Source organism: Thermobia domestica, chromosome 16, assembly GCF_964235325.1.
Source record: "Thermobia domestica chromosome 16, izTheDome1.hap1.1, whole genome shotgun sequence".
Taxonomy (NCBI): Eukaryota; Metazoa; Arthropoda; class Insecta; order Zygentoma; family Lepismatidae; genus Thermobia; species Thermobia domestica.
Genome location: NC_137469.1, coordinates 162273444 through 162298875, shown reverse-complemented (window position 1 = coordinate 162298875; position 25432 = coordinate 162273444). Strand labels below are relative to the sequence as shown.

General features: G+C 36.8%; 1 protein-coding gene across 5 annotated transcripts in view; it reads right to left on the bottom strand.

Annotated features, from left to right (window-relative positions):
- Window positions 1-25432, bottom strand: part of LOC145673498 (uncharacterized) — a 154541-nt gene that overhangs the window by 109863 nt on the left and 19246 nt on the right. For all 5 annotated transcript variants that reach the window (XM_081743268.1, XM_081743263.1, XM_081743266.1 and 2 more), the window contains 3 exons: window positions 21020-21109; window positions 17710-17853; window positions 7294-7452 (listed from right to left, as the gene is read on the bottom strand). In XM_081743268.1, the coding sequence (XP_081599394.1) occupies window positions 7294-7452; window positions 17710-17748 (198 nt within the window). In that variant the 5' untranslated portion in view covers window positions 17749-17853; window positions 21020-21109. The remainder of the gene's footprint in view (window positions 1-7293; window positions 7453-17709; window positions 17854-21019; window positions 21110-25432) is intronic.

Genomic DNA, 25432 nt, shown 5'->3' with positions numbered 1-25432 from the left:
ACCAACCTTAAGCGACTTATTTCATTTCATCTATGAAACAAGTATTGGCAATTTAAAAAAAAAAAAAAAAAAAAAAAAAACATTCTACAGCAGAACACTATCCTTTCTTATGCTTTCTTTTTGTTTTTAAGGACAGGTCATGAATATACAATCATGGAAACACATTTAAGGTGAATCACTAGATGTTCCCAGTGCTATACTAAACGCTGCTTAAATAGTATGGCGTTGCCAGAACGTGTCGTGTTTTTACTGATGCCAGATAATAAAGGAAGTAATCATGAAATTCTGTTTGGATACTTACTAGAGAAATTAGTTTTCAATCCATACCGCAATTTCGCTTCTCGCACTGCAACGCAGAATCCAGGAATTTTCTTATTGTGACTACTACAGTAAACGTACAAATTTGGCAACAACGCATTATGGCGTTCTGCGTAAGTTTCGTCTCAAAATCTATTTCCTTAAATGCAAATTAATATTTAAATAAAATATGAAACATAACACGAAAAACGGTCGAACAACATATCTATTTCGTAATAAGATCGTTGCTTTAAAATACTTTGCACATACAAATAAACATTTCGTAAAACTGAACACTTCTTGTAAGATCTTACAGCAAGTGTCATCTTGTGTGCTCATTGTAAAACGAACCAAATATTTTCTTTTATTTGTTACATTTTTCGATATTAGGAGAGACAACCAAATGAATCCGTGTCTTGTGCTGTAGCTGAAACATTACTCTATCTTATAGTACAATATTTATAATGTGTAACGTTTCACTGCGCAGTAGTTAAGGCAATGAGCTAAAATATGTACTGACTTCAGGGTGGTGATCCACCTTAAATATTACCCCAGCACAAATTCACTGGAGTCTGGCCCAAAGTTAATACACAAGAAGGTGATTAGTGGTAATATCAACATCACGTCCTAAGGACATACAGAATATGTTATAAAGGGAGTTCAAAAACATACAGTACTCACTTTACTAGCACGTGTAGTCACCCCAAACCAATAAATAAGACACTTTTTGGGTAGATAGCAAACACTGAATATCTGTCTAAGGTACTGTATTTCACTCGCTGTATGTTTTTGCTTGCTGACCGATAATCGTTGTCAAAACTTAGCTGGTGGTCAAACTCCGTTACATAATGTTAACAAACATGTTCTCGGTAGAGTTAAGCTTTGCAGATGTAGTAAGCCAACGTAAACGTCATATCGGCTACAGAGCTGCGTTGCCCTGCTGATATAAGAGAACATGAGATCTCGTAGTGTTTAGATAATGTACGAAGAACAGGATTAACGATATCACGAATGTACAACACAATTAACATTACCGTTACTGTGTCCCAGGCAGAAACAACTGTCACTGAATAATACTGCCTTCCATTCGCCAAGCCACTGCACTTTTTCCGACATCTCTGAGATCTTCTCGGCATGACGTGACAAAGGTATTGTGCGATAGGAAGTGGAAACGCAGATCTGCTTCCAACAATCAACTGTTTTGTGTTCGTGCACTCGCCTAGGGGTGAGGGGAGGCACGGTGGTTCTAATTGCATTGGCGCTCGCCATCCTGTCAGTTAAAACAGACAGTTCAATCCTGTCCAGTGATTAATCGGTAGGTGATGTACAGGGGCACAAGGAGCACGTCTGCTTTGGGAAAAGCTCTGACTCCCATCGTATATATTACAAATGAACCACTGACCTGCCACGATCCATGTGGGCGACAGTCCTATGGAATAACCCAGCTCCACCATATACTCACGCTCAAACTTAACTGTTCAATACGCATTCGCTGGCGTCGTCCTTTCAATTCAAATACAATATGTGATTCTCAAACTATACGGTTATGTTGACCGGCAATCTTCAAACTACTAGCAGCATGCCTTCTACAGACACTACGATCAGCCTGCTCTCTTTATGTGGCGGTTGTGTTGGAATGTACGAACTAATATCAACATGCCATTTACAATTACAGTCTATAGTGCGAATTTTCTTCAAATTTTATGAGGTACACGGAGTGTTTTAAAACACATTCCCACCAGTGTAACTATAACGTGTTTGGCAGAAGGTGGCTCATAACTGTTAATCTGAATGTCTCGCAGCTAGATAAGAAGAAAAGTGATAGTCTGAAGGAACTGTAAAATTCTGACTTAAGTACTAAAATGAATTTACACGATAGTGCTCTTCGTAACTTACGATGAAATAACGAGAATCCAGAGCGAAAGAGGGAGGGGTTGTCATTTCTAAAAATAACAGTAAACTGAACCACAATACAGCATATTTTTCTGCTTTGCCCTCAGAAGTTAAGACCGTTCAAGATAATGAGAATAGTAAAGAAAGATCAGTTCTGATCACTTAATATCAGGTTGACGCACTAAAAAAGTTTATACAAAAGATTCCAATTCGACAAACTATACAATGAGACGGCGTATAAGCATGACTTATTTCAACACCAAATGATTGGTCAAGATGGGATTCATTGTATTTGCACATGCACTTCAACTGTATTTAACACAGGCTACATAAATGTTGGATTGTTGCTTTCGATTTTCCCGCCTCTTTTCAGCAGCAAGGCTATACGATACGGGGCCTGGGTTTGTATCTCAGACAAGTACTAGCACCGAGTATTAAACTTCAGACCACGCGTACTGGAAGCAGGCGCGTTGCAGAAAGGAGATAACAAAAATTAGTGTCAAACCTTGTCCTTTCAAAATTATCAAGATCACTAGTAAAGGTGGACAAATACATGTGAAAGAATGGTTACATGGGAAAATAATATATACATGTATTAGGGAAAATAATATATATATGAAGAAATGGGATACGATGACTGGCTTATTTTCTTAATGTAAAACGTGCTCTGTATGTTCCCTCCAATTCTCAACACACTTCAAACGTTCCACCATGTTCCTTTGAATTCTCTTTAAAAGGTGAGGTTCCACAGCAGCTGCTACAGTGGTTGTCCTGTTTTCTGAGGGCATATATCTCAGATTTCATAATTGCGTAGATGGCAAAGTCTCTATATGGAGTTAAGATCAAATGACAGATGAACCGCTATATTAAAAAACAATCCATTGGTTCCAAATATATTTTATATTAGGAAATATTCTTCAATCCAAAAAAAAAAAAAAAAATCTTACGTACTTTATACCAACTCCGATAGTTATTAGGGAAAAAATTCATCTCTCATCATTTTGAAAGAGGTTAATTAAACTAGTACAACAACAATATTCCCATGTTTATGAAGAATAAAAATTACATATAAATTACAAATGTAAGACAAGTTTCAATTATCAACATTCACGCATGAACACCAATATATAAATAACACTTACTAAATTCACACTTTTTTCACCGATAACATTGGTGCAGTGTTTGCAGGAATATTATACACTTTAATCACTGCAGTTGCTTCGCCACAAACAAAACTAAAGAAACCGATTATCATCGATTTACGAAAGCTATATACTATTATAAACGTAAAATAAAGACGAATGAATAGTGTCGATATATTCCTAACATTATCACATAAATGCATACTTGTTTACAAGCCAATACTTACATACAGAAAATATGTAGGTATAGCTTGAAGGTAAAATTATTTCATTTCGATACATACAAAAAAATAATTTCTGACACGTAAAACAATTTTTCTAACAATAAAAGCAACTTCTGGCCATTTAAGTAATACGAATTTTGTGTGTTGACAGTTTTTACAGACTTGTAGCATTCATTAGTAGCAATTACAGGATAAAAACATAGAAGTGGTCCCTCATTCATTCTGTTCCACAGTAACCTCTGTCCGTTCTTAAAACTGAAGTATTCATTGCGAGGCAGATATTTCCAGTCCAGAAGTGCTCTTGGAAGTGACATTTTCCACTGTCTAAAGCACATCCAACAAACAAAACAAAAAAAACCTTCTCAGACTGTTTTGGTAAGATACAACGATTGCAATGGCCCGTAGAACTGAACGGAAATTGTTGAAAAGAGAATATCTCGAAAAATTGATCATGAGTTATATGTAAACGATACCCACTTTCGGTATGCACCTCGTATACTTATTTTTTATAATGTTTTAATTTTTTACATGTAAACTTTGTTACTCAATTTTTAAAAGTATATTATATATATATATATATATATACACAAAGGTCGATCCGCGTATATGTGTCCAATTTTGAAATAGCACTAACCTTATGAAAATCCATGGGACCACCATTGGTTGGCCTCAACGTGACGGCCATGTATTCTGGCATTAACCCTGCACCGTAACTTCCACTGTAGAAGACTACGACGAAGTACAGGAAGTGGTATCTTCTCCCATTCCTCCCGGCAGGCTTTCCACAGGCCCCCGAGAGTAGTGACACGACGAGAAGGAAGTGCCCTTTTCAGTAGACCAAACCCGCAGAAATCCATGGGACTGGCATCTGGTGATTTCACTGGTATATCATGAAATGGAATAGCACGAATACCGGTGTCTGTCTCCATCTGTTTCAGAAAGTTCTGGGTAGAACGAGATGTATGTGAGGAGGCCTTATCCATATGCACAGACACTTGCTTTATGGCATGCACATACAAACGAGGCAGATCTTCTGTATAAATTGGGGTCAGTATATGTTGGTGAAAGAATGCAGAGTTGATTTTACAGTTTTTACGGACCTGACGAATTGTTAACTTGCCCTGATAAGAGTAACCGGCGACAACCATAAATCTTTTCGAGAAAGTTGCTTTGCAATGACGGATGAACGCAGGACGGCTTTTTGCATCTCGCGAAGTGTAAGTTATCGAGTGAATTTTGCCACAATCTGATAGATACACCCATGCTTCATCTAGTGTGGCCACAAACTTTCACTTTTTCCCAGATAAATAGCGTTCATAGAGGCGCCTGCTGTTGGTCTTTCTCTCACGGCGATGGGCAGCACTTAGATAATGTCCATGACTTTTAAGGACCCTCCGGAGGTTTAATTTCCCACTCAGGGCGCGGTTAACAGTTGACTGTGGTATGTGGAGTTGAGCTGCCATCACACGTTGCGGAGGAGGATTTTCTTGTAAGACCATTCGCCGCAACTTCTGAGCTACTTGTGGAGTCACTGTGGTACACGCTCGCTTTCTCGACCCCTTAGTGGGTGAATGCTTACCTGGTATGTCTTCTTTTTTATACTGCTTGATTATGTTCTTGATAGTCGTCGAACCCAATGCACAACCATTTTCTTTGCACTGCTTTTGAATTTTAGAAACCGAATATTTGGCGTGGAAAAGGCCAATTACGTAGCCCTTCCAAAAACGGTTCACCTTTGGAGCTATGATGCACACGATACACAGTTTCGCTTGGCAGACGATAGAATGGACCTCCAGGTGTAGCACACGCGTTTAACCACTTGGTTCGGTCGCTTCTGTGGTCAGGGGTACGGGTGTAAAATTGGACACGTATACGCGGATCGACCTATATATATATATATATATATATATATATATAAACACCTAATTCGAACTTTTGGGCAAGTATCATATTATATGAATATTAACATCAAAATATAAGAGGTGTTCTACAAAAAATTATTTAGAGTTTTAACCCTATGTAAAAAAGGCAACAATATGAAGTAAGATTACCTGGAAAATCAGGATTCATCTCTAAAGCTGTACATTTCACGGAGATATAATTCAGCGGAACGTGAACTGGCGGCCTCCTAGATGGACAATGATATGAGTGACCTCAGTAAAATGTAGCTTCCCGGTATTCTCAAGCAGAGTAACACCTTTGCGATTCAAAAGCACTGGTTCTCATTTTCATATACTTACACTGATCGTCTGGCCAGGAAGCTGCTGTTGATGCAGTGCCAGGGTTCTCACTCAAACTAAATAATCGAATTCAGAGTTTATACGATCCAAAATTTTTGAAGTTCACAAAAATAGTGACCCCTCCCCCCTCCTCCCACACACACACACACACACACACACACACACACACACACACACACACACACACACACACACACACACACACACACAAACCGCTGTGGGACCTAGGGCACGGGTGGCCGCCGGTATGTTGCAGTGGAATAATTAGACTTCCCTCGTTCCGCCATAACGAACTAGCAATAAGAAATCAAACACATTTATGTTCGTACTACATTACGCAAGTAACAAGTATCATCAATCGAAGGGCAAAAACGACAACGATTACCGCTGAGCTGAGAGATAAGGAAATGTTCAAATAGCAACACGAACTCGGAGACTGTGGTGTGTGCATGTGCCCCGCCCCTCTCCCCCCTCGAGCTTTTAAATTTGAAGTTTCAATTCAAAGACTCAAAAGAATGGATTTTACCTTTTATATTAATTTGAAAAATTCATAATTTTCCAAGGTCTGATAACATATTCATGGCTTATTCCAGGTTTGTTCACTCTGAGTGATGGTTTTGGTAGTTAAAAAACAGGTTCATGTGATGGGAACTAATGATGATGATGTCGTGGAATACCATAAAGAATCCACTTCGGCATTGTGTTAAACCAATTCTTCTTCTGATGAGACAACAAAGTAAATTCAGACATTTGCTAGTTTCGCGTTGTGAACTGCAACTGCTCCACCATATCCTTTCACTACGGAAGTCTTGACGAATGGTTCCTGTACTGACATTAAATGGTTCCCACAATGTGTCATATGTTTACTTATTACCACCACTTCCTCATAGATTATGATTTAAAGGACATCCTGTTATGTAGTGGGTCCAGGAGGGATCAATCGCAATTCTTTTTCAATTTGTCAAGTACCATTGTATTATACACTCATTTACCACATTATCTACCAAATATGGCATTTTTCTCTTCTTCCAGTAGAGTTTATTTTTAGCTTAAACCAAATAGTATATACAGGCCCGAAATAACAAGTGAATCTGTTACAATGGACACAGACTACGACGATAAGTATGTTGATGTTGATATTATGATGAAAAGTACCTGTCAGTCATGCAATAATTAGTGCACGGTTTTGCTACTGCTTTTGTTTTAAATAAATAAATCATTCCAAGCTTCAGTTTCTATGACCTCAATACAAGTAACAAAAACGTGATGTTAGATTTAACGTGTGTTGTAACTCGTAAACACGCCTCGAAAGTCAAATGATGATAAAGATACACGCTACAACTCTATCCAGCTTCCTGAGTTTTTGATAAACAGACTTACTACTCAGTGGACAATATGAAGTTCTATCATACGAAACAACATGTGAGTAACACTGTATATTCTAAAGATAGACGACAGGAATATTGAAGAAAACACTTCAAGAATAATTGTTGTTACCTTATTTCCAGGAAGCATGCCATTCACAGGTTGCAAAGAATCAAAAAGTTGGTCGTACTTTGCCTTCTCTGCAGGCTTTACTGTCCAGTCTATAGAACCCAAGGAGTTTGTGGGTGGGGATATAATACTATTAGGTTGTACCAAGGGAGGGACGTCACCCTGTGAACACACACAAACACAATGCATTCATACACTAATATTTTAAACAAATGTTAAATGCAAATATACGGAAACACATATCATGAAATCACACATTATTTGTTGATGCACTATTAACAAAGTTGAGAGTTAATTACTTACAGAGATACTAATCATACATTATGTTCATGCGATTAAGTTCCACTCATTAAAAGCACAAACTGCAAAATGGACTCAAATTTTTCAGATTATTCATTTCTTACATTACTAAGTAACTAAAGATGTATTTATATATACTGTGAAAAGACTGTTCCTACATTTATGACAAACGTATGAATAGCTGAAATTTAAAATCTTAGGTAAGTAACAAATTGTATTAGTTGTACTAGGAAGTATCAAAGTATGCATCTCTTGAAGGAATACTTAAGAAGGTTAAGTACTAGCATAACTAGTTGAATGGCGTATAAAATTTGATTAGATTTCGAGGTGTCTTTGGCACATATTATTAATAATAATAATAATAATAATAATAATAATAATAATAATGCTAGTAATTTGTAGAATTATGCTGCATAATGATCGGAAATCACACGAAGTATATCTTGTATAACTTAAAATATTAGTAAATGTTAGAAGATGATGCACTATGGTATAGTCTGCAGCAAAAAACCTGCAACACGAGCATGTAAGTTTATTGTGAAACGACGAAGTCTACTGTTCCAAAATAAGTGTGCAGTGGAGGACGCCGAGGTTTTTCCTACCGTGATTCGTGCCACTTAAACATTATGTTGATTCCTGCGCTGTTAGGCGTACTTTTACAATAAACATACATGCTCATGTTGCAGGTTTTTTGCTGCGGACTGTACAGTTTCTACCAATGTATAAGAAAATATTCGAGTATACTAGTGTTATGCACGTTCTCACTTGGTTGAAACGTAAAAAACGAGTGAAACCGGCTGCATCAAAAAAAATTTCAGTAGAAATTCTACACATATGCATAGTAGAATGCACAAATATCTTGAAGATTGAAAGTTTATCTGGCATACTGAGAATCATGCGGATAGTACCTGAATTAAGCTGAGAGGAAGTTTTTAACTTTACTTTCTTTTATTTTGAGCACTATACTTCCCCGCGCTTCTTCACTTCGCTGAAAACACAATCCTTGCTGATATTCATTCGATTTCTTACGTGGAAGAGGGCAACATGGTCCTTAACAAAGATAAGACTTTTTTCTTATAATATACTTTAGGGTTTTATTAAAAGGTGTATAATTTCAATGTATTGAAAATCACTGACATTTCTGCCGAGGGAAACAGTATCTTTGAAGTTGTAAACTGAGTTACTAAATTTTACATATCCCGTATGTAAATTTCCCCATCAAAAATAATGAACAGGACTCCACTTGAAAACTGCACAAGCAAAGAGATCAGTTTCTGTATTTTTATCAGTAGTGCTATTAATATACAGGGTGGTTAGTTCAAAGTTATGGAAACAAACTACTAAGTGGTAAATGCTGCTAAACATAAAGTAACAATGTAGGTGGGAAATAGGGATGGGAGAAAATGTTTGAAGGCATCATAATGACTTCTGCCATCTTGGGTTTTACGCAATTGACTTAAATGGAAATTTATACCATGCGCTATGTCATTTTAATTGCAAATTTTCGAAGAAACTGAATCGTACTGTTATTTTTGCTCTAGTGCTAACCATTATGAAGTGATGACTGTTTCTTTGTTTGTATCGTTGTAGGAGATTTACTAGCAAAAAATGCGCAGAGTGCAGAAATCGTGTTGATCTCTGGAAAATAATATAATGCACTACGGTGATTGCAGACGATTTCAACAGCCGTCATCCGGAAAGAACTTCCATCAGCAATGGTACTTCTTCAAAAGGCTGAAGTTTGAAGACACCGGATGTGTAGAAAATCGATCTCAAGACTGGTAGACTAGGCAACAACTGTGGCAATGGTGGCATCATTCAGTACAAGTCCCAAAATAAGTATGTGAAATGTAGCCTGTGAACGTGGTGTTAGTCGCACATCAATAATGCGGATTGTATCAGTGAATAAGAGACTCCTTATACGTTGCAACTTCATCCAACATCTTACAGACGATTCAGATCGTCGTCTGGAATTCGCTCACCGAGGCACAGAGCAGCTAAAACTAAGCCCCACATTCGCCTCTGACGTACTGTTTACCGATGACGCAAGCTTTTACGTGTCAGACGAGGTTAAGCGGAATATGCAGTACTGGTCGGATAATAATCCGCATTGGTTTGACATATCCACAGGTGTACCCGGCAAGGTGTTGTATGATGTGATATGTGGGAATTCACGTTGTGGGTCCATTCTTCATCGATGGTACCCTAATGGCGATGGGTTATGATAGAAGAGATCTTGCCAATCAATACTGTCGGAGGATAGGTCATTCTTGTAAGTTTTTCCATCATGATGGCGCCCCATCCCATTACGGTACCTGTGTCCGTGAGTACTTCGATCAGCAGTTTCTTAATGAGTGGATTGGTCGGCAAGGTGCTATGGAATGGCCCCTCATTTCCCTCACCTGGCCCACTGAACAACTATCTCTGGGGTCATATGAAGTTTGTTGTGTATGCAATGGAACTTAGAGATATTCAACATTTCAAGACACGAATTGTAGACCCATGTTTCAATATTACAGAAACTTTACGCAAGGTTTTCAGTGACTGAGAACTGAATGCATACAATGGACACCGAAATCTGACAACGGAGAACACACTGAACACATCCTGTAACAGTGAATGGTCCTTGCTGTATGACTAACCTCTTTCGTTCCGGACACAACAAAGGAGAAAGGAACAGTCATAGCTTCGTAAAGGTAAGCGCGAGAGCAAAAAATATTTATTCAATACATTCGAAATATTCATTAGTGCAGGAATTTTGCGAAAAAAACAAAAAAATAATTCATACAAGCAAGGAACTTCGCACAGTTGTAGTACTTGACCTAGTTATCAACATACTGAAAGTTCCCTAAGATTGACTTTGAGCTTCGGCCGCCATATTGGAAAATGGCCGCCGATTTTAAGTTTTTCGCCGATAACTCCACAGTGAGCAGAGATAGCGTAAACTACGAAGAGTGATGATATGTAGAAAATGGAAAAACACATATTTTGGTGTATAATACATCTCTCTCTCTTTATTCGTTCAGGAGATATGAAGTTTTAAGTTATGAGAGATTTGTTATTTTGTGCAGATAGTATGGTTTCTCTGGCAGAATTCGATCACAATAGTTTGCGTACTTACTCAAATTGTGCATTGAAATGATTTCAGTACACTCAAACTGAAGCGGAAGAACAAAGTTACCCCTTTGGCTTCAATGAATGCAGAAATAAAAACTCTAAGACAATAATGTAGTTATCAATAGCCATAGATTTATTTCTGTCGTAAAAGGAACTGAACAATTGAAAGATTACTTCCGATATGACTTATTCCCCAAACCACCTTCATTATTTGATAACATCTCAATGAGAAAGGACATTAAGTAATCTGTAGTTTCAGCTTTTAAATGTGAAGAAAGAAATTTCAAAGTATCAATGAATGCTGTTCATGTTTTAGATGGAGGCCACATTCCAAAACTAGCAACATGTGGCGATATTCTTGACTGCTACATGTCATACATAGTATTACATTACAGTGAAAATTGCATCGCTGTTTTTGATGATATCCTGAACAGCCAACGACTCAAAGAATCGAGGAACAGACAACAGTACATACAACGTCGGCAACAATTCACTTTCAAGAAAACTCAGTTACGACCTGCACTCAAGCTGAATTTTTAGGTAATCGCAATAATACAATTGCCTTAAACAATGCCTTGGTAGTTCGTTGTTTGAAGTAAAATGTGAAGGTTTGCCAAGAAGTTAATGCTGATATTTCAATGGTTAATGTACCCTTGGAAAATACAAAATGCCAAGTGCCTGTTGTTATCGGTCAGAACACTGATCTTTTAATTCTGTTAACAGCATTAACAAAGGAAAAGTGTGATTTGTGGTTTCTAAGGCCTGTCTCTGGAACTAAGAAACAGAAAACTATATTTAATATTTATCAGCAACAGTTATTATTTGGGGAAGAAATATGTGATTTACTGTTGTTTTTGCATGCACCAACAGATTGTGATACAATCTCGGCTACACGGTGGCTTAGTGATAGAGCGTTCACGTCTGGTGCATGGGATCCTCGCTCACGCCAAGTGAACTTTGTGGTGGACAAACACTGTGTGCGTGGGTTTTCTTGGGGTTCCACCGTTTCCTTCACTTTCTTCATTCCACCAATTCATTTATTTCTCATCATCACCGTCTTCTTTAGTCTAGCCGGCATAACCGTGGGACGTAAAACTTAAAGATTTCATTTCATTTTTATATTGAAAGGGTAAACTTCATGCGTCTTTTTCAGGAAGATAAAAATTTGAGGATATCAGTTTTAGTGTTCAATGATCCATTGTCTACCAAAGAAACAATAGCCGAGGCTAGTGAAAGATTTCTGCTTCAACTCTATGGTGCAAAGAAAAGCTAGAGCCTTGATGAGCATCGTTATTATGAGTACAATTTTCTTATCGGTAAGTAAACACTAAGTTCCATATTTGAATTCGCAGTGCCACTCCCAACAAGTGCAGCCACAAAGGAACATTTTTTCCGTGTATATCATCAAGTGCACGAATGGAAGGGAAATTCATTACAGCCTACATACTGGGGATGGACAAAATCTAGCAACAAATTGATGCCGTTTGCTCAGATCTGGAACCTGTTACTTCTGAGTTATTGTACATAATATCTTGTGGGTGTAAAGATAATTGTAAGAAGAATCGTGTTTGTCTCAACGCTGGGCTGTCTTATTCGCCAATGAGCCAGGGTGTTTCGTGTGATAACAACACAGATGTTCCTACTTCGCAACAAAATGAGGATGAATTATATGCAGTTAAATTTAAATTATATAGACAAAAGAACAAACTTCAGAACACATTTTTGATAATAATTTTCAATATAAGTTCTTGTATTCTAATGTATTTTAGCATCCTTAGATATAGAAAGGTAGTGGCACCTTTCAAAACAATATAAACGCTGCAGAAATATTAAGTCAAAGTTAGAGATTTGTTAAGAAAAATAAACTATGCTCAATAGAAGTTTATGTCTATTACAAAATAATTATTTTAAACTTTACGAATCGAAACTTGATTTACAAATGTTATTATTGAGTGATTTACACGCCACATATATATCTGCACAAAATAACCAAGTTCCCATAACTTAAAACTTCATATCTCCTGAATGAATAGAGAGAGAGAGATTTATTATACACCAAAATGTGTGTTTTTCCATTCTCTACATATCATCACTCTTTATAGTTTACGTTATCTCTGCTCATTGTGGAGTTATCGGCGAAAAACTTAAAATCGGCGGCCATTTTCCAATATGGCGTACGAAGCTCAAGATGAATCTTAGGGGACTTTTAGTATATTGATGAGGAGGTAAAAGTACTACAACTGTGCAAAGTTCCTTGCTTGTATGATTTTTTTTTTAAATAAAACCCTAATTTTGACATAAAATTCCTGCACTATATCTACGAAAATTTGTCATTACAATGGCACATCACATGTTATGGTTTCCGTTTAAGACAACTCCGTAAAATTTATGGTAGCAATGTCATTGTGATTTGTCTTCGAACATTTTCCCTCATCCCTATTCCCCACCAACGTTGTTACTTTAGTTATATTTTGCAGCGTTAACCACATATTACAGTTTTTCAACACTTTTGCACCACCCTGTACTGTGAGGTGCATTGAGAATTCCAGTGGTGTTTGCAGTTCCTAAATAAGTTCTCGTTCATTATTTTTTATGATGAATGTCAAAGACGGAATATATAAAATTCAGCAAATCATTTTACAATTTCAAAGGTACTGTTGGTCTCAACGAAGATGTCAATCGTGATTATCAAGACAAGGTTTCACCTTATCTCGCGAGCACGAATTGACTTTTTCAGGTCACAATTTCCAAATTACCAGGTCTATATATGTTTATTTAAAAGAAAATTTAAAAAAAGAAAGAAACAACTAGGGGTTTGTCATCTACCATGTACGTACACGTAGATACAGTATATAATTTGTGTAGCTAGAGATGTTTCCCAATTAATTTATTTTATAAGCAAGAAAAATGCGTTTTGCGAAGTAAAAATCCGTACTTAAAGTTCTTTAACTTTTCTACGTTCTTTTTAGCTTTCCATGAAATTCCCTGACTTTTCTAGAACTTTTTATGAAGATGTTGAATCCCCTGACAAGTCTTTTTTTAAAAATTGCCAGGTGGGTGGGAACCCTGCAAGACATCGAAATTAGTATTATAATAAAATTTAAATGCGCTGACGTATGTTACTTTATTTTATTATTATTTTACATAACAACGTTTCATAAAGGAAGTGCAAACCTTAACTTATAATTAAAATAACTTTCTATTGAACATATGGTACATATGTGATACAAGCTCAAGTAGGCTAATAAAACAAGAACCTGTATATTTCTGAAATTAACAGGGGAAAAATATATGACTAGCAAAAATCTGCCATATCATCACAGTTCGATTACCTTGAGTAATAATTTTTAATCTAGAACTGATGTAGTAATTAGTGATTTATTACTTTTCTACCTACAAGTTTTCACATTCAAGATTAATTTCGAGTATGTACAATTGATCATGTTATCATAATCTATTTCAAATTTACGTTTCTCTTTAGTGTTATTTCACTAACATTATCTGTATCTTTTGTTTACATTGTGTAACAGAAATAATAGAAATAATATTTAATAGCAGATAGTTAATACACATTATGCCAAGGTCTCAAACGCTACCTTTAATATAGTCCATTTGGTCTAAGCTGCAAAGTGATGTCGGTATTTTCCGTTACTAAGTGTAATAATGGGGGACGTAACCATAATGCACAACTCTTTTAACAAAGTATGTACTAAAACCCCCAAAACTGATTCACACGTACGTGTATATAGTAATTTCACATCAAAACAAACAGAAAATACAAAGATAAATGCAATATTAATAGACATAAAGGGTTCATATATCAAGGAGCAAAAAATGGCTCAATTTATGCTATCTCTTGAGAGTAGAGATCAGTCTTAATTATACTCCAGCAGAAAATTGGAAACTATATAGTGTATAATTTGCAAAGTGTATATCCAGGTAAAAAAAAAAAAAAAAAAAAAAAATCTAATAATAAAATTTTATTTTTCTTAGTGATACACAATTCAAACAACTTTTTTTTTTTTTTTAATTTAAAACGATTCGATTATTTAAGACATTATATATATTTTACACCAGAACTCCTTTACAAGACATTAAGACAACAAAATTAAATTAAGAATACAGAAAGGATGTACCCCTTGTGTTTGACCAAACGCGCCCCGCACACAGAAGTCAACTTGCCAGATTTGGTCAGTGTAGTGAGAGAGCTGTGAGTGTTTTCTCGCTGAGCCGAAAATCCCGCCCAAACAGGCAGCTTTCGGGAGGAGTACATCGTATAATATTTTGGGAGGATTATGTTGTAATCCTTTACAACAAGAAGTTTAGTGTTTCTATGATCAGCAGTATAAGAGCAAAGGCTGTGGCATTAGTTTGACTTTAATCAAGAATATGATCAGTAAATATAAAGATGGCGTGACCCCAGCATTCGCTTTTCCAACAAAGGGGGGCGAGAACATGGTCGTGCACACTAATCACAACCACCATGCAAGCAAAAATGCGCAGAATGGCTATGAAAGAGAATCATTGATCTAAAAACAGATGATGAATCGTCTAAATATGTCTTTGGAAACTGTCAACCACCTTGCGCCAACGACTGAACTTTGAAAAGATACTCAACGCTAGTGGTATTCAACCCTCCCGATGTCCACCGATGGGAAGAAAGTGTACCGCTCGGAAACACGAATGGCATCTAGCAAAACAAAGGTGGTGGTGCTCGATACATTGTACGAGGTGTAGGTGTAAAATGTTTGACTGCGAAAAACTGAAAGCCACCCTGTACAGAGACAAAGTCGCGAAGTCTTCACAAAGTGGATCCGAGCATGCAAAGAGGCTTTCTCGAAAGGACTAATGGTAGTTGCAGGTTATTGTCACCGAGGCAAACTGAAGATTCGCAGTATCAAGAACTGCAGAATCAATTCGCAGTACTACCACGAGGAGATATTCTGAGTTCGATCTACAAGTAGAAGCTACTAGAAATGTGCGTAAGCGATATCAACAGGGTTCGCATCCATCAAGACAAAGGTTTATTATTCACCTTAAGATTGTCCCTCGCATTCTACTAGAATATGAAGGCGGTCACTGAAATACAAGCTGTCTTTCAAAGAGATACCAGTGAAGTATTCAGACGCAAGTCCAATGGACTTTCGTGGGTCTGGATTGCTTCAAGGATTTTGGCCAGGAGACGTGTGACAACTGTGACTGGGCTCTGGGATGCTGTGAAAGAGGAATCGAACTGGACTCCTCCATAGTTTTCCACATCGGAGCCTTCTGCAATGGAAACTACGTAGCCGGGCTATCGTTCGGAACCGGGGAAGATACATTGAGCAATGACACACCTGACATCGTTGATTTTCGTAACTATTTAGTAAGTACAATTTGGTCATATATATGCGGAACAGCTTCCGTAAACTGACTAGTGAATAAAATTAACCGTATATCTTTAATTCTAGTTTAACGTTCATATTTCAGAAGCACATGGGACAAGGGATACCCAGCCACACTCATTCTCCATCACGCGAAACACACGAAAAATAAACCCACCCTCATTCTATCAGCCTGTTAGCACTGAAGTTAAGAGAGATATTTGGAGAAAAAAAGCCATGTCTACACAACATGTCCACAAACTGATGGTCTGCTGCATGCTGTATGAACCAAAGACTAGGGTTGCCATAATTCAAAAATGAAAATCCGGGACGCTAGTAAATTACGAGAATCTTTGAAATGCTTAAATTGAAAAGAAATGTTAAATACTAATTTACTTTCTCCCATTAGATAGAGTTGTCCAAGTATTACGTAATCACACTTCTCATCATTTTAGTACACCTTCTCCTCCCTAGTTAATCAAATGTAAACAAATGATTTACCCCCTTCCCACTGGTAAGTTTTTTTTAAGTCTGTTTTATCCCATTCAAGGTATGATGTTACCTTTTACACGTTTTGTCTGTTCGTGTTGTATTCTTTTTTTTAAAACGGTTAATTTATTGACAATATGTTCTGGCGGCGTTTATTATCTTTAAAGAACTTCTTTCGTTGAATTTCTACTTTATTTCTGTTATTTTTAACAAACAAATCGTATGTATGCTTACGTCAGAAGTTGAAGAGAATAATTATACACCTAATCCTGTGAAAAAAGCAAACTATAATCTCTTCCTTTCTTCTTCGCTGAAATCCGAGACATTTAAGCGTCCCAAGAAATATTTTCGGGACGCAGATCTCGATTCCGTGACTCTCCCGGATTTTCCGGGACGAATAGCAACCCTACCGAAGACCTAAGTTTCATATCAAGAACCGTAACACACTTACATCAACTAAACCAACCTTTCCTATTCACACACTAAAAAGTTACTTTTCACTAAATTTTCACCGCTAAAGATTGGTTATTGCTTACTTGATTTTAAATATCACATACTCCTTTAAATATCTACGTATAATCGTTTAAATACCACACCACTTAGTCTGACAGAGTTTCGTTGATTGTCTTGTAGACGTGCCATCCTCTCGTTGTATTACCGCTCACCAAACGTAGTTATAGTACTCAAGTCATAAATATAACATTTGAATTATCTCCGTAGTTCCTTTTCAGCACCGAACTGTGAGATGAAACATATACGTTTACGTGCGATCTAAATCCTACGCGCTCCCATCAGAATTATATCACAATTCATACGTACAGTTCGTATATTAGTTGTTGGCATTTTTGGGCTTTGCAACAATATATTTCAAATTATCTAAGCTCCTAATCCTGAAGCCTCGATTGAATAAATTCTAACGTTTCGTTAAAATGACATTCAACATATAATTAAATGCCCGAAACGTTTACTGTAATTCTCGAATTTTAATGAGCTGTTAGTATTATTTAACGAATGTTCTCACAAAAGCAATCCATTAAATGCCGATCCTAAACTGTCACCTGAAATTGTATGACGTAAAACAAATATTAAATAGCAAATTGGTTACTTATTCAACAATTAATAACAACTACTGAAGATTGAAAGCTCATACCATTTTGGGTGGCGGCGTATCCAGTGAAATATTCACCATGTTTACTTCTCTTCCACTCTGAGCCAACGACACAAGCTTCAACGCAACGAAAAACCCACTTTTATTTAAACAACCTTTACCAGCTGGATCTGATAAATCCCATATCTGAAAATAAACAGTCAATAAAATATTATTTCAAGATACTGCACACTGTCTCACTGAGTACTCCACTACCACTATTAACAAAACACCAAAAATATTGTTTCACTACATTCTACACTCTAATTACAGGTTAAGATATGGGATAACAACAAACGGTGATTAATGTTATCTACTAGGTACGTAACAGTCTTCTTATATCTGACCACTTTTAAATAGACAGAATAGTAAAATTATTACGGACGCCCAACATCATACAAATTCCCCATATTGTATCAATGGTATCGTTACTTTCGTCTATTGTTAGTCGAATCAAAATGTGTAGAACTAAACCCCAGTGAAAACATCCTATATCCTACTTTCTTATCATCTTAATGTTAACACGAAAACTGAATTTTTTTTTTAAAATAAAAAAATATGACAAGGTATAATTACAGAGGAAAAAAATCTAAACAGCGTGGGCCCTAGTGCATATATGATATACCGTCGTCAAGATCACGAAAGGGTGTAACTCAGTTTTAGCACTTTTTCAGGAGAGCTTGAGTTCTCATTAATTACTTATCACACTTTTTTCGTCCAAAATTGGGTTGGAGACTTAAGAAGTGACCCTCTAATCGTGATACGTTGTGATTATAACTATGTCGGTCTCGGAAAAAAATTGCGGTTATTTGAGATACGCCCCTTTGTAAACTTCTTAATTCGAACACATTATCAAGTTACGCTTAAGTAATACACGGAGTTTTCCATAAAAAACATTTACTTACGAGACAATATATACGTAATTTTGTGTGATTTATGTAGCGTCACATGATGAAGAATACATAAATATTGATGTAATTATCTAACTTTGCTTACAGGAATCAATGCCAACTTTTAGATTTTTATTTATATTTCAGATTTTTTTTAATTTTGAATTTAATCTTTTAAAGGCATTAGAAACTCCTGCTAGGTTGGATGGATAATAAGATGATTGGTGGCATGAGCGCAGTGGGAGGAAAAGGGAGTACCCGGGAAAAAAGCACATATACGCGGTGTTACTCCATCACAAAGTTTATTATTATTATTATTACTGTAATCTATAATTTCACACTTTAGAAATTCCAAAGTACAGCTTTGATAATATCTTTTAGTACAAACACAAAAAAATTTACCTTAGCTACATACTTTACTTATGCAAATTAAACCAGTTACACTCTAATGTTGTGAAAGAAAGTATCTCAATTTATAAAAGATAGAAAAACCTCAATAATGTCTCCAACTAATTTTCTAGTGATAGTCAGGTAAAATGCTACAAATTCTGGTGACGTGATAATAAACACTGAACCCGAACACTGTGAGAGTGTCTTGGTATTTTGTTTCTGATATCTTCATAGCTTCATTATTAAGATGTTGAATGTTGATACTACTGCTTTCAGCTGAAACCTGTCGGGCTTTCAAAGTAATCGTTCTGCAAGACTCCTACATTGGTCTGATTGTCCTAATCTTTACGAAACGAGAAGATTAAAGCGGTTATTTTTTCCATTTGCCGTTATATTTCATGTTTCGCTGTCTTCTGTTTGGGAGTAGAAGAAGAAATATGTCTGGTGATAAATTTCCTTTGAAGTTTGAGATTTCCCAGACCCTAAAATGATGCAAGTATTCTCTTTTGTTTCTTTATCACTGAAAGCAGAACATCTTCTCCCACTTTTTTGGCAAAATATTCCAATGCATCGAGTACCAACACTGCATGGCGATACTAAATTCGTTGTATTAGCTTTATGTATGGTTTCCCCAGTTAATTGGCATTGCTTAGCAATTAATTCTTTATTTACTCTCTTCTTGTTCTCCTACCTTTTTTCTCGGGATGAACCCTGACCGAGGTACTCGTTCTAAATGTTAACAGCTGATACTTCAGAAGAAGTTGATCCTAATTATTCGGCACTCTTCTTAAGTACTTCTTTGTTCTTGGATTTGTTTTGTGAGCTTCATAGGTGATTAATTGAAGTGAAGGGCATAGCTTCTCTGCAGGTGTAAGCGGCAAACATGTTTATTACACTGTTTGCAGGTGCTTACAGCATCTTCATCGCACATTTTTGCACTACAAGTTTTCATGTAAGATGGGTCTTTATTTTCATCATCACCAGTTTCACACCAGCTATCTTCATCGCTTCTGATTTCTTCTCTGTAGAGTTTTGGTGTTTTATTTCTAAAGTTACGACAGCTCCTTGAAGTAGTAGCTAACTGAGACTCAGATGTGGTAACAATTGTCGATAACGTACAGAGTTTAGAATATTCCGTTGGACTTTCTTCATCCTTTTCTTGATATTTGGAGACAGAAGAGGCACGGCATCACTACACTGGAGAACTTTACTTGGAATCAATGGAAGATCATCTGCAGATGACTACGAACTTGAATTCTCTTGGGATTCTGGCTCACACGACTCTTACAAAGAATTTGTGGCAGTAGCAGTGTCCGACACACGCCCATAATATAATTTGCTGTCATGCCACATTTTCACTAATGATCCAGTTGTGAAATTAGATTTTCTTTTGTCCACACAACGTAATTCTGTCGAAGGAATTACGTTTTTGATCCGTCATTCCATTGCACTAGAACGTCCATCTTAACACTTCAACGAACGGAACAAAATGAACTACCAACATTGGATTAACCACGGCAATCTTGAAAGAGCACTGCCAACAACTTAGCGCGCAAAGTTTCGAACAATTATATGTGGCATGGTTTGAACCAAGGTGCACACACACAGAAAAAGTCTATTGTTGAATAAGTAAGCCTTTGTTTGTTCTGGTACCGGCAAACAAACTTAGAACTTTACTGATGGAAAAATAAAAATTAAAAATCCGATAGGGGTAAATCAATTTACACTGTTTCTGGGGGGAAAAATCACGATCATAAACAGGTGTAACTTAATTTACGCCTCTTAGTGATCTGAAGGCTGAGCTCTTTCTGTTTTTTTACTTATAATTTCGAGACTAATGGGAATTGAGCCATGCCGATTTGAGAGTAACAAGATACCACCGTTGCCCATGCTCCAATGGACTTATCTTAAAAAGGCTTTTTTTTTTTTTTTTTTTTTTAGTTACGCCCTTTCGTGATCTTGACGACGATACAGGTAACTGATATTTTTCAGACATTAATTAATAAAAAAACATTAAAGTTTACTGAGCATACCTTACTGAGTATTGCATCCGAAAGACCTGATTTTTTAAGAAATTTGGCAGCATCAATTGCACCTATACTTCCTAAATTACTTGGATCCACCTGAAATTGTCAGAATAACAGCATTAGTAAAAGCAGATGGAAAGCATTAGACCGAGAAGGCAACTTACACAGATAAATATTGACCAAACTCGGTTATCTATGATAAAAAAAAAACAGCGTATCTCCTGCGATACACAACATAGAATTATATTCTCGAAACAAAAAATAAAATCATTTAAATCAAATAAAAACATTAAAATATCAGAAATCCCTACAAAGTTTCTCGTTAGAAATTTACGCCCTTCTTCGAAAAAAAAAAATGTCAAATCCGTCCTTGCGTGTCTCGAAGTTATTGGCAAAAAGGAGTTTAGGAAAAATGAGCCAATTTGCTGTCGACTGCCGCGTATCTTCATTATACCAGTAAAATGTCGTCTATTCAGTAACACAAGTTTTCCTATTCTCTAGTATAACCATCACGACCCCACACTTGCTAGCACTGCCATGATGCAAGATCTCGGCACCCTACGAAAACCCTTTCAGCACTAGTATCGGAAGTTTCTAATCTGACAACAAGTAAACTCGTACCTCATACTTATATTTTTGTGATTGGGTAGAGGGGGAGGGGAGAATGAAACGAATACACCTTCATAAGATGACGGATTATATGAGCTTATACGAATGAATAGTAGCAGTAAATGCTCTTTCAGAGTTGGCAATTCTGCAGAAGATCTCAAACTGGCAGTCCATTACAGGGAAGCAGAAAATCTTCTACCGCCAAGAGTTAAGAGGTTAAGTTGATCGAGTACTGAGAAATGCATCTTTCCCGCAAATCTATAATACTTCAAAAAACAAACCATCTTAACTCATAGTACAATATTCTGAAAGTTCTTGACCGATTATTCCATTCTCGCACGATTCGTCTTTCAATACAGAACAAAAATCAGAATCTCTTTACAAGATTCCCGAGTTGCTTCTCAAACTAAAACTTTGGTCCGCATTACGACCACAAAAGTTGCAACGAACAGCATATAAAATCTAGATCACACAGAGACAGTCTCTACCATTCTTGCCTACTAGCGATCAATCCGCGCAAATGTTATCTGGGGAACCAGAATTTTTCAGCGCTCCTACACTATCCGCTTCACATATAGCTATGTCTGAACGTATACATACACCAACTTTTCGCAAATTTATCACTATTTACCCGAAACGCATGCATTTATTCGTCCAAGTAATCGCTTATAGCACATGAAAACTGTTTATAGTATTAATAAACGAACAAAAATGTTGAAAACAAGTTACAAGACAAGAAAATTGGCTGGGCGGAAAAGGTTTACTGAAAGTGCACAGTGAATAACGCTAAAGTGAACCTTTACCTTACCTTTAATACCGGCACCTTTATTTTAAAAAAAAGTGGAATTCTCTAACATCGAACATATTTTAATTGTATATTGTGTTACAAAATAATTTTGGGAACAAAAACCTCATTTATACAAGGTGGAAGATGATTTATGTTCAACGTGAGGTCGCTAGCTCGCTAAGAAATACTCAATGTGTGTAATTTAGAGGCTCTGTCATGTTTAGTAGAGCCAAAAATGGAAACATGTGCTCTATTAGGTATGTGTTTATACTGGTACTATCTCATTGAGGAATATCTGGGAACATTGGATGACTGGCTGCCTTAAAATAGTACTTTCGTTCATCATCATTATTCGCAAAATCTCTCAATACAAGCTGAGATTTGTGTGGATTAACAAGTGAAAATCACTCAGGGATAAATCTATGATGTTGAAAACTGATACTTGAAATTCTAATTTTCTCTTGGGTTATCTGCCGTATGTAACCTGGCATTGTGGTGATAGAATGCCTCTACTAAGTAATTCTGAACATTTTCTATTCCAACCGATAGCTGCAAGAACACCTGACAGTAATAACTAAGCCTAGGACTTTTATGTAATTACATATTTTAATTGGTTGTATGTAGCTGTACAAGAATGCAGATATATATCGATCAAGACGTTTACATTGATATATGTAAATTTGATTTTACATTATTTCACACAATGTTACATATTTCTTGTGATGCTACATATTTTGCGTTATTGCGAAGAATATTAATTTTTAAAGTTTACTTATTAGTATAACAAACGGAAGAAAGCCAGTTGCTCGGTTTCTTCTTTCAAATTTGTTCTATTTCTGACAACCTTATAGAGTATGGACAGGTTAATTCCATGGAATATTCTGTCTTTTCATCGCTACCGTTAAAAGAAATGATTTGTACTTAGAATGTTTCAGCTTTCGCGCAGATTTCAAAGAATGTAAGTGAATAGAACAAGTAATGTGATAGAACCACCACTCACGGACTGTTCTCTCTCTTAGGCGGTGCATGGAACACACAAAGGCAGGGGCGGATCCAGGGAGGACGATCGCCCCCCCCCCCAGAAGATGAAACTTTATTTTATATATATATATATATATAAATAAAACCCATCCAAGAGCCCTTAAAAGTAGCAGTGTGACAACTCCCCCCCCCCCCGAAGTCGGTTCTGGATCCACCCCTGCACAAAGGTATCCGAAGTCATGCCTAAAGCGACAGAAGTGATATTTGGTATCCTTGCTATTTTATCGTACCTGGAACAAACATTTATTTCATCTTTCTGTGGAGGGAAAACAACATAAGGGGAAAGCATGCCTTAAATATATAGTGACCGTGGGAATGATTAACAGTGGATCACAGAAGCCAAAACGTGTTCTGCTCCTGTGAAATTCAGATGGAGATAGAAACACGCTGAAAAATGGAATTCAAAGATTGTTGACTAATTTGCAGAGAACGCTGCAATTGACATTTGAACGGCAAGAAAAGAAAATAACTATCAAAGAAAAATATTTGATGGGCAACCAGACGGTGCAGACCATATGTAAGGGGGGGGCGGGGGACAAAGGGAAACTGACCCAAACTCGGATTATTTTGATTTTACTGATTGTTGGCGCATTCATTCATGTTGTCACGTTTAAATAATGTATATTCTTAGTTTGGCAGGTGCAGTTCACATTCTTTCCCATAGTGAATTTAGTTTTGCTTCGTTTATTCAAATCGTCTCATAGTGTCTGGTAGAATGTCGTACATAGAACCACTGCATAATTAAATAGCCAGAGCAGTTTGTTCATCGTGATTGTAGTTCAAGTACCCATTAGAAGACATTCGCAATCGTATTGAAGTTGCTGTTGATTTATTTTAGTTAAACGAATTGACTGCATTTTTGTACTCGAATACAAACAGTAGACAGAAATTCAAACAGTAGACATATTAGTGGACTCGTGAGTGCAGAATTTGGTGTGACTGGCATTCTGAACGATGTTTACCATATAACGGCAATAAGATGGCACCGGCCGCGTCTTCACTACTAGCGAAATTAGAATTGTGAGTTGGACTAGATGTAGCATTTACAACTGATGGTAAAGTCCTAGGATGTACAGCATGTGAGAAAAGCTCGGCTGCTCTATGATATCGCCGTTGGAGCAACATAAGAGAAGCGCCCTCCACACTATAAACAAGGAACTGCGTTCCGGTAGAAAGGAAACTCTTCTGACCCAAATGCAGAAGGGGGCTTCTACAACGAACGAATTTTTCAAAGACATGTGTTCGTTTGAGCTGGTTTTGGAGAGAAATTCTGGATATGAAGCCTTTGATAGTATGTGGGGAAGTCGCAATTCCCATCCCATAAGATATACCCCCCCCCCCAAAAAAAATAGTCCCTTGTTGAAATACGCCCCTACATCATGTGATGTTGAAAGATCCTTTTCATTGTATAAGAACAGTCTCCGACAAACTGTTATCAATGAACTCAAACATCGAGAAGTACTTGATTGTGCATTGTAAATCAAATTGAATCGCATATTTTCCGCCGACAAAAAACTGCAATATATATTTATGCAGTGAAGTTTTGTACAATACACCCTCCATTCCAAAAGAAACCGAACGTTTAAAAAAAAAAAAAAAAAACATAAAAGCAATGTACATTTTGGAACAAATTATTTTTATTAATCAATGTATTCCCCTTCTGCATCGATACACATATTTGCACGCTCCAACAAGTTGTCAAACGACTTCTCCATGTCCTTTATTGGAATGGTCTTTAGGACGGCGGTCGTCGCCTTCTCAATGGCATCAATCGATGCGTGCCACTTTCCTTTCATCGCCAAATGCAGTTTCGGGAACAGATAGAAATCGCACGGAGCGAGATCTGGTGAATAGGGCGGATGATGCAACCGAATAATGTGATTTTTGACCAAAAATTCAGTTACAAGTCGCGAACGATGTGATGGTGCATTATCGTCCAAAAGAGTCCAACTGCCGATTTCGCGATATTCGGGCCGAATACG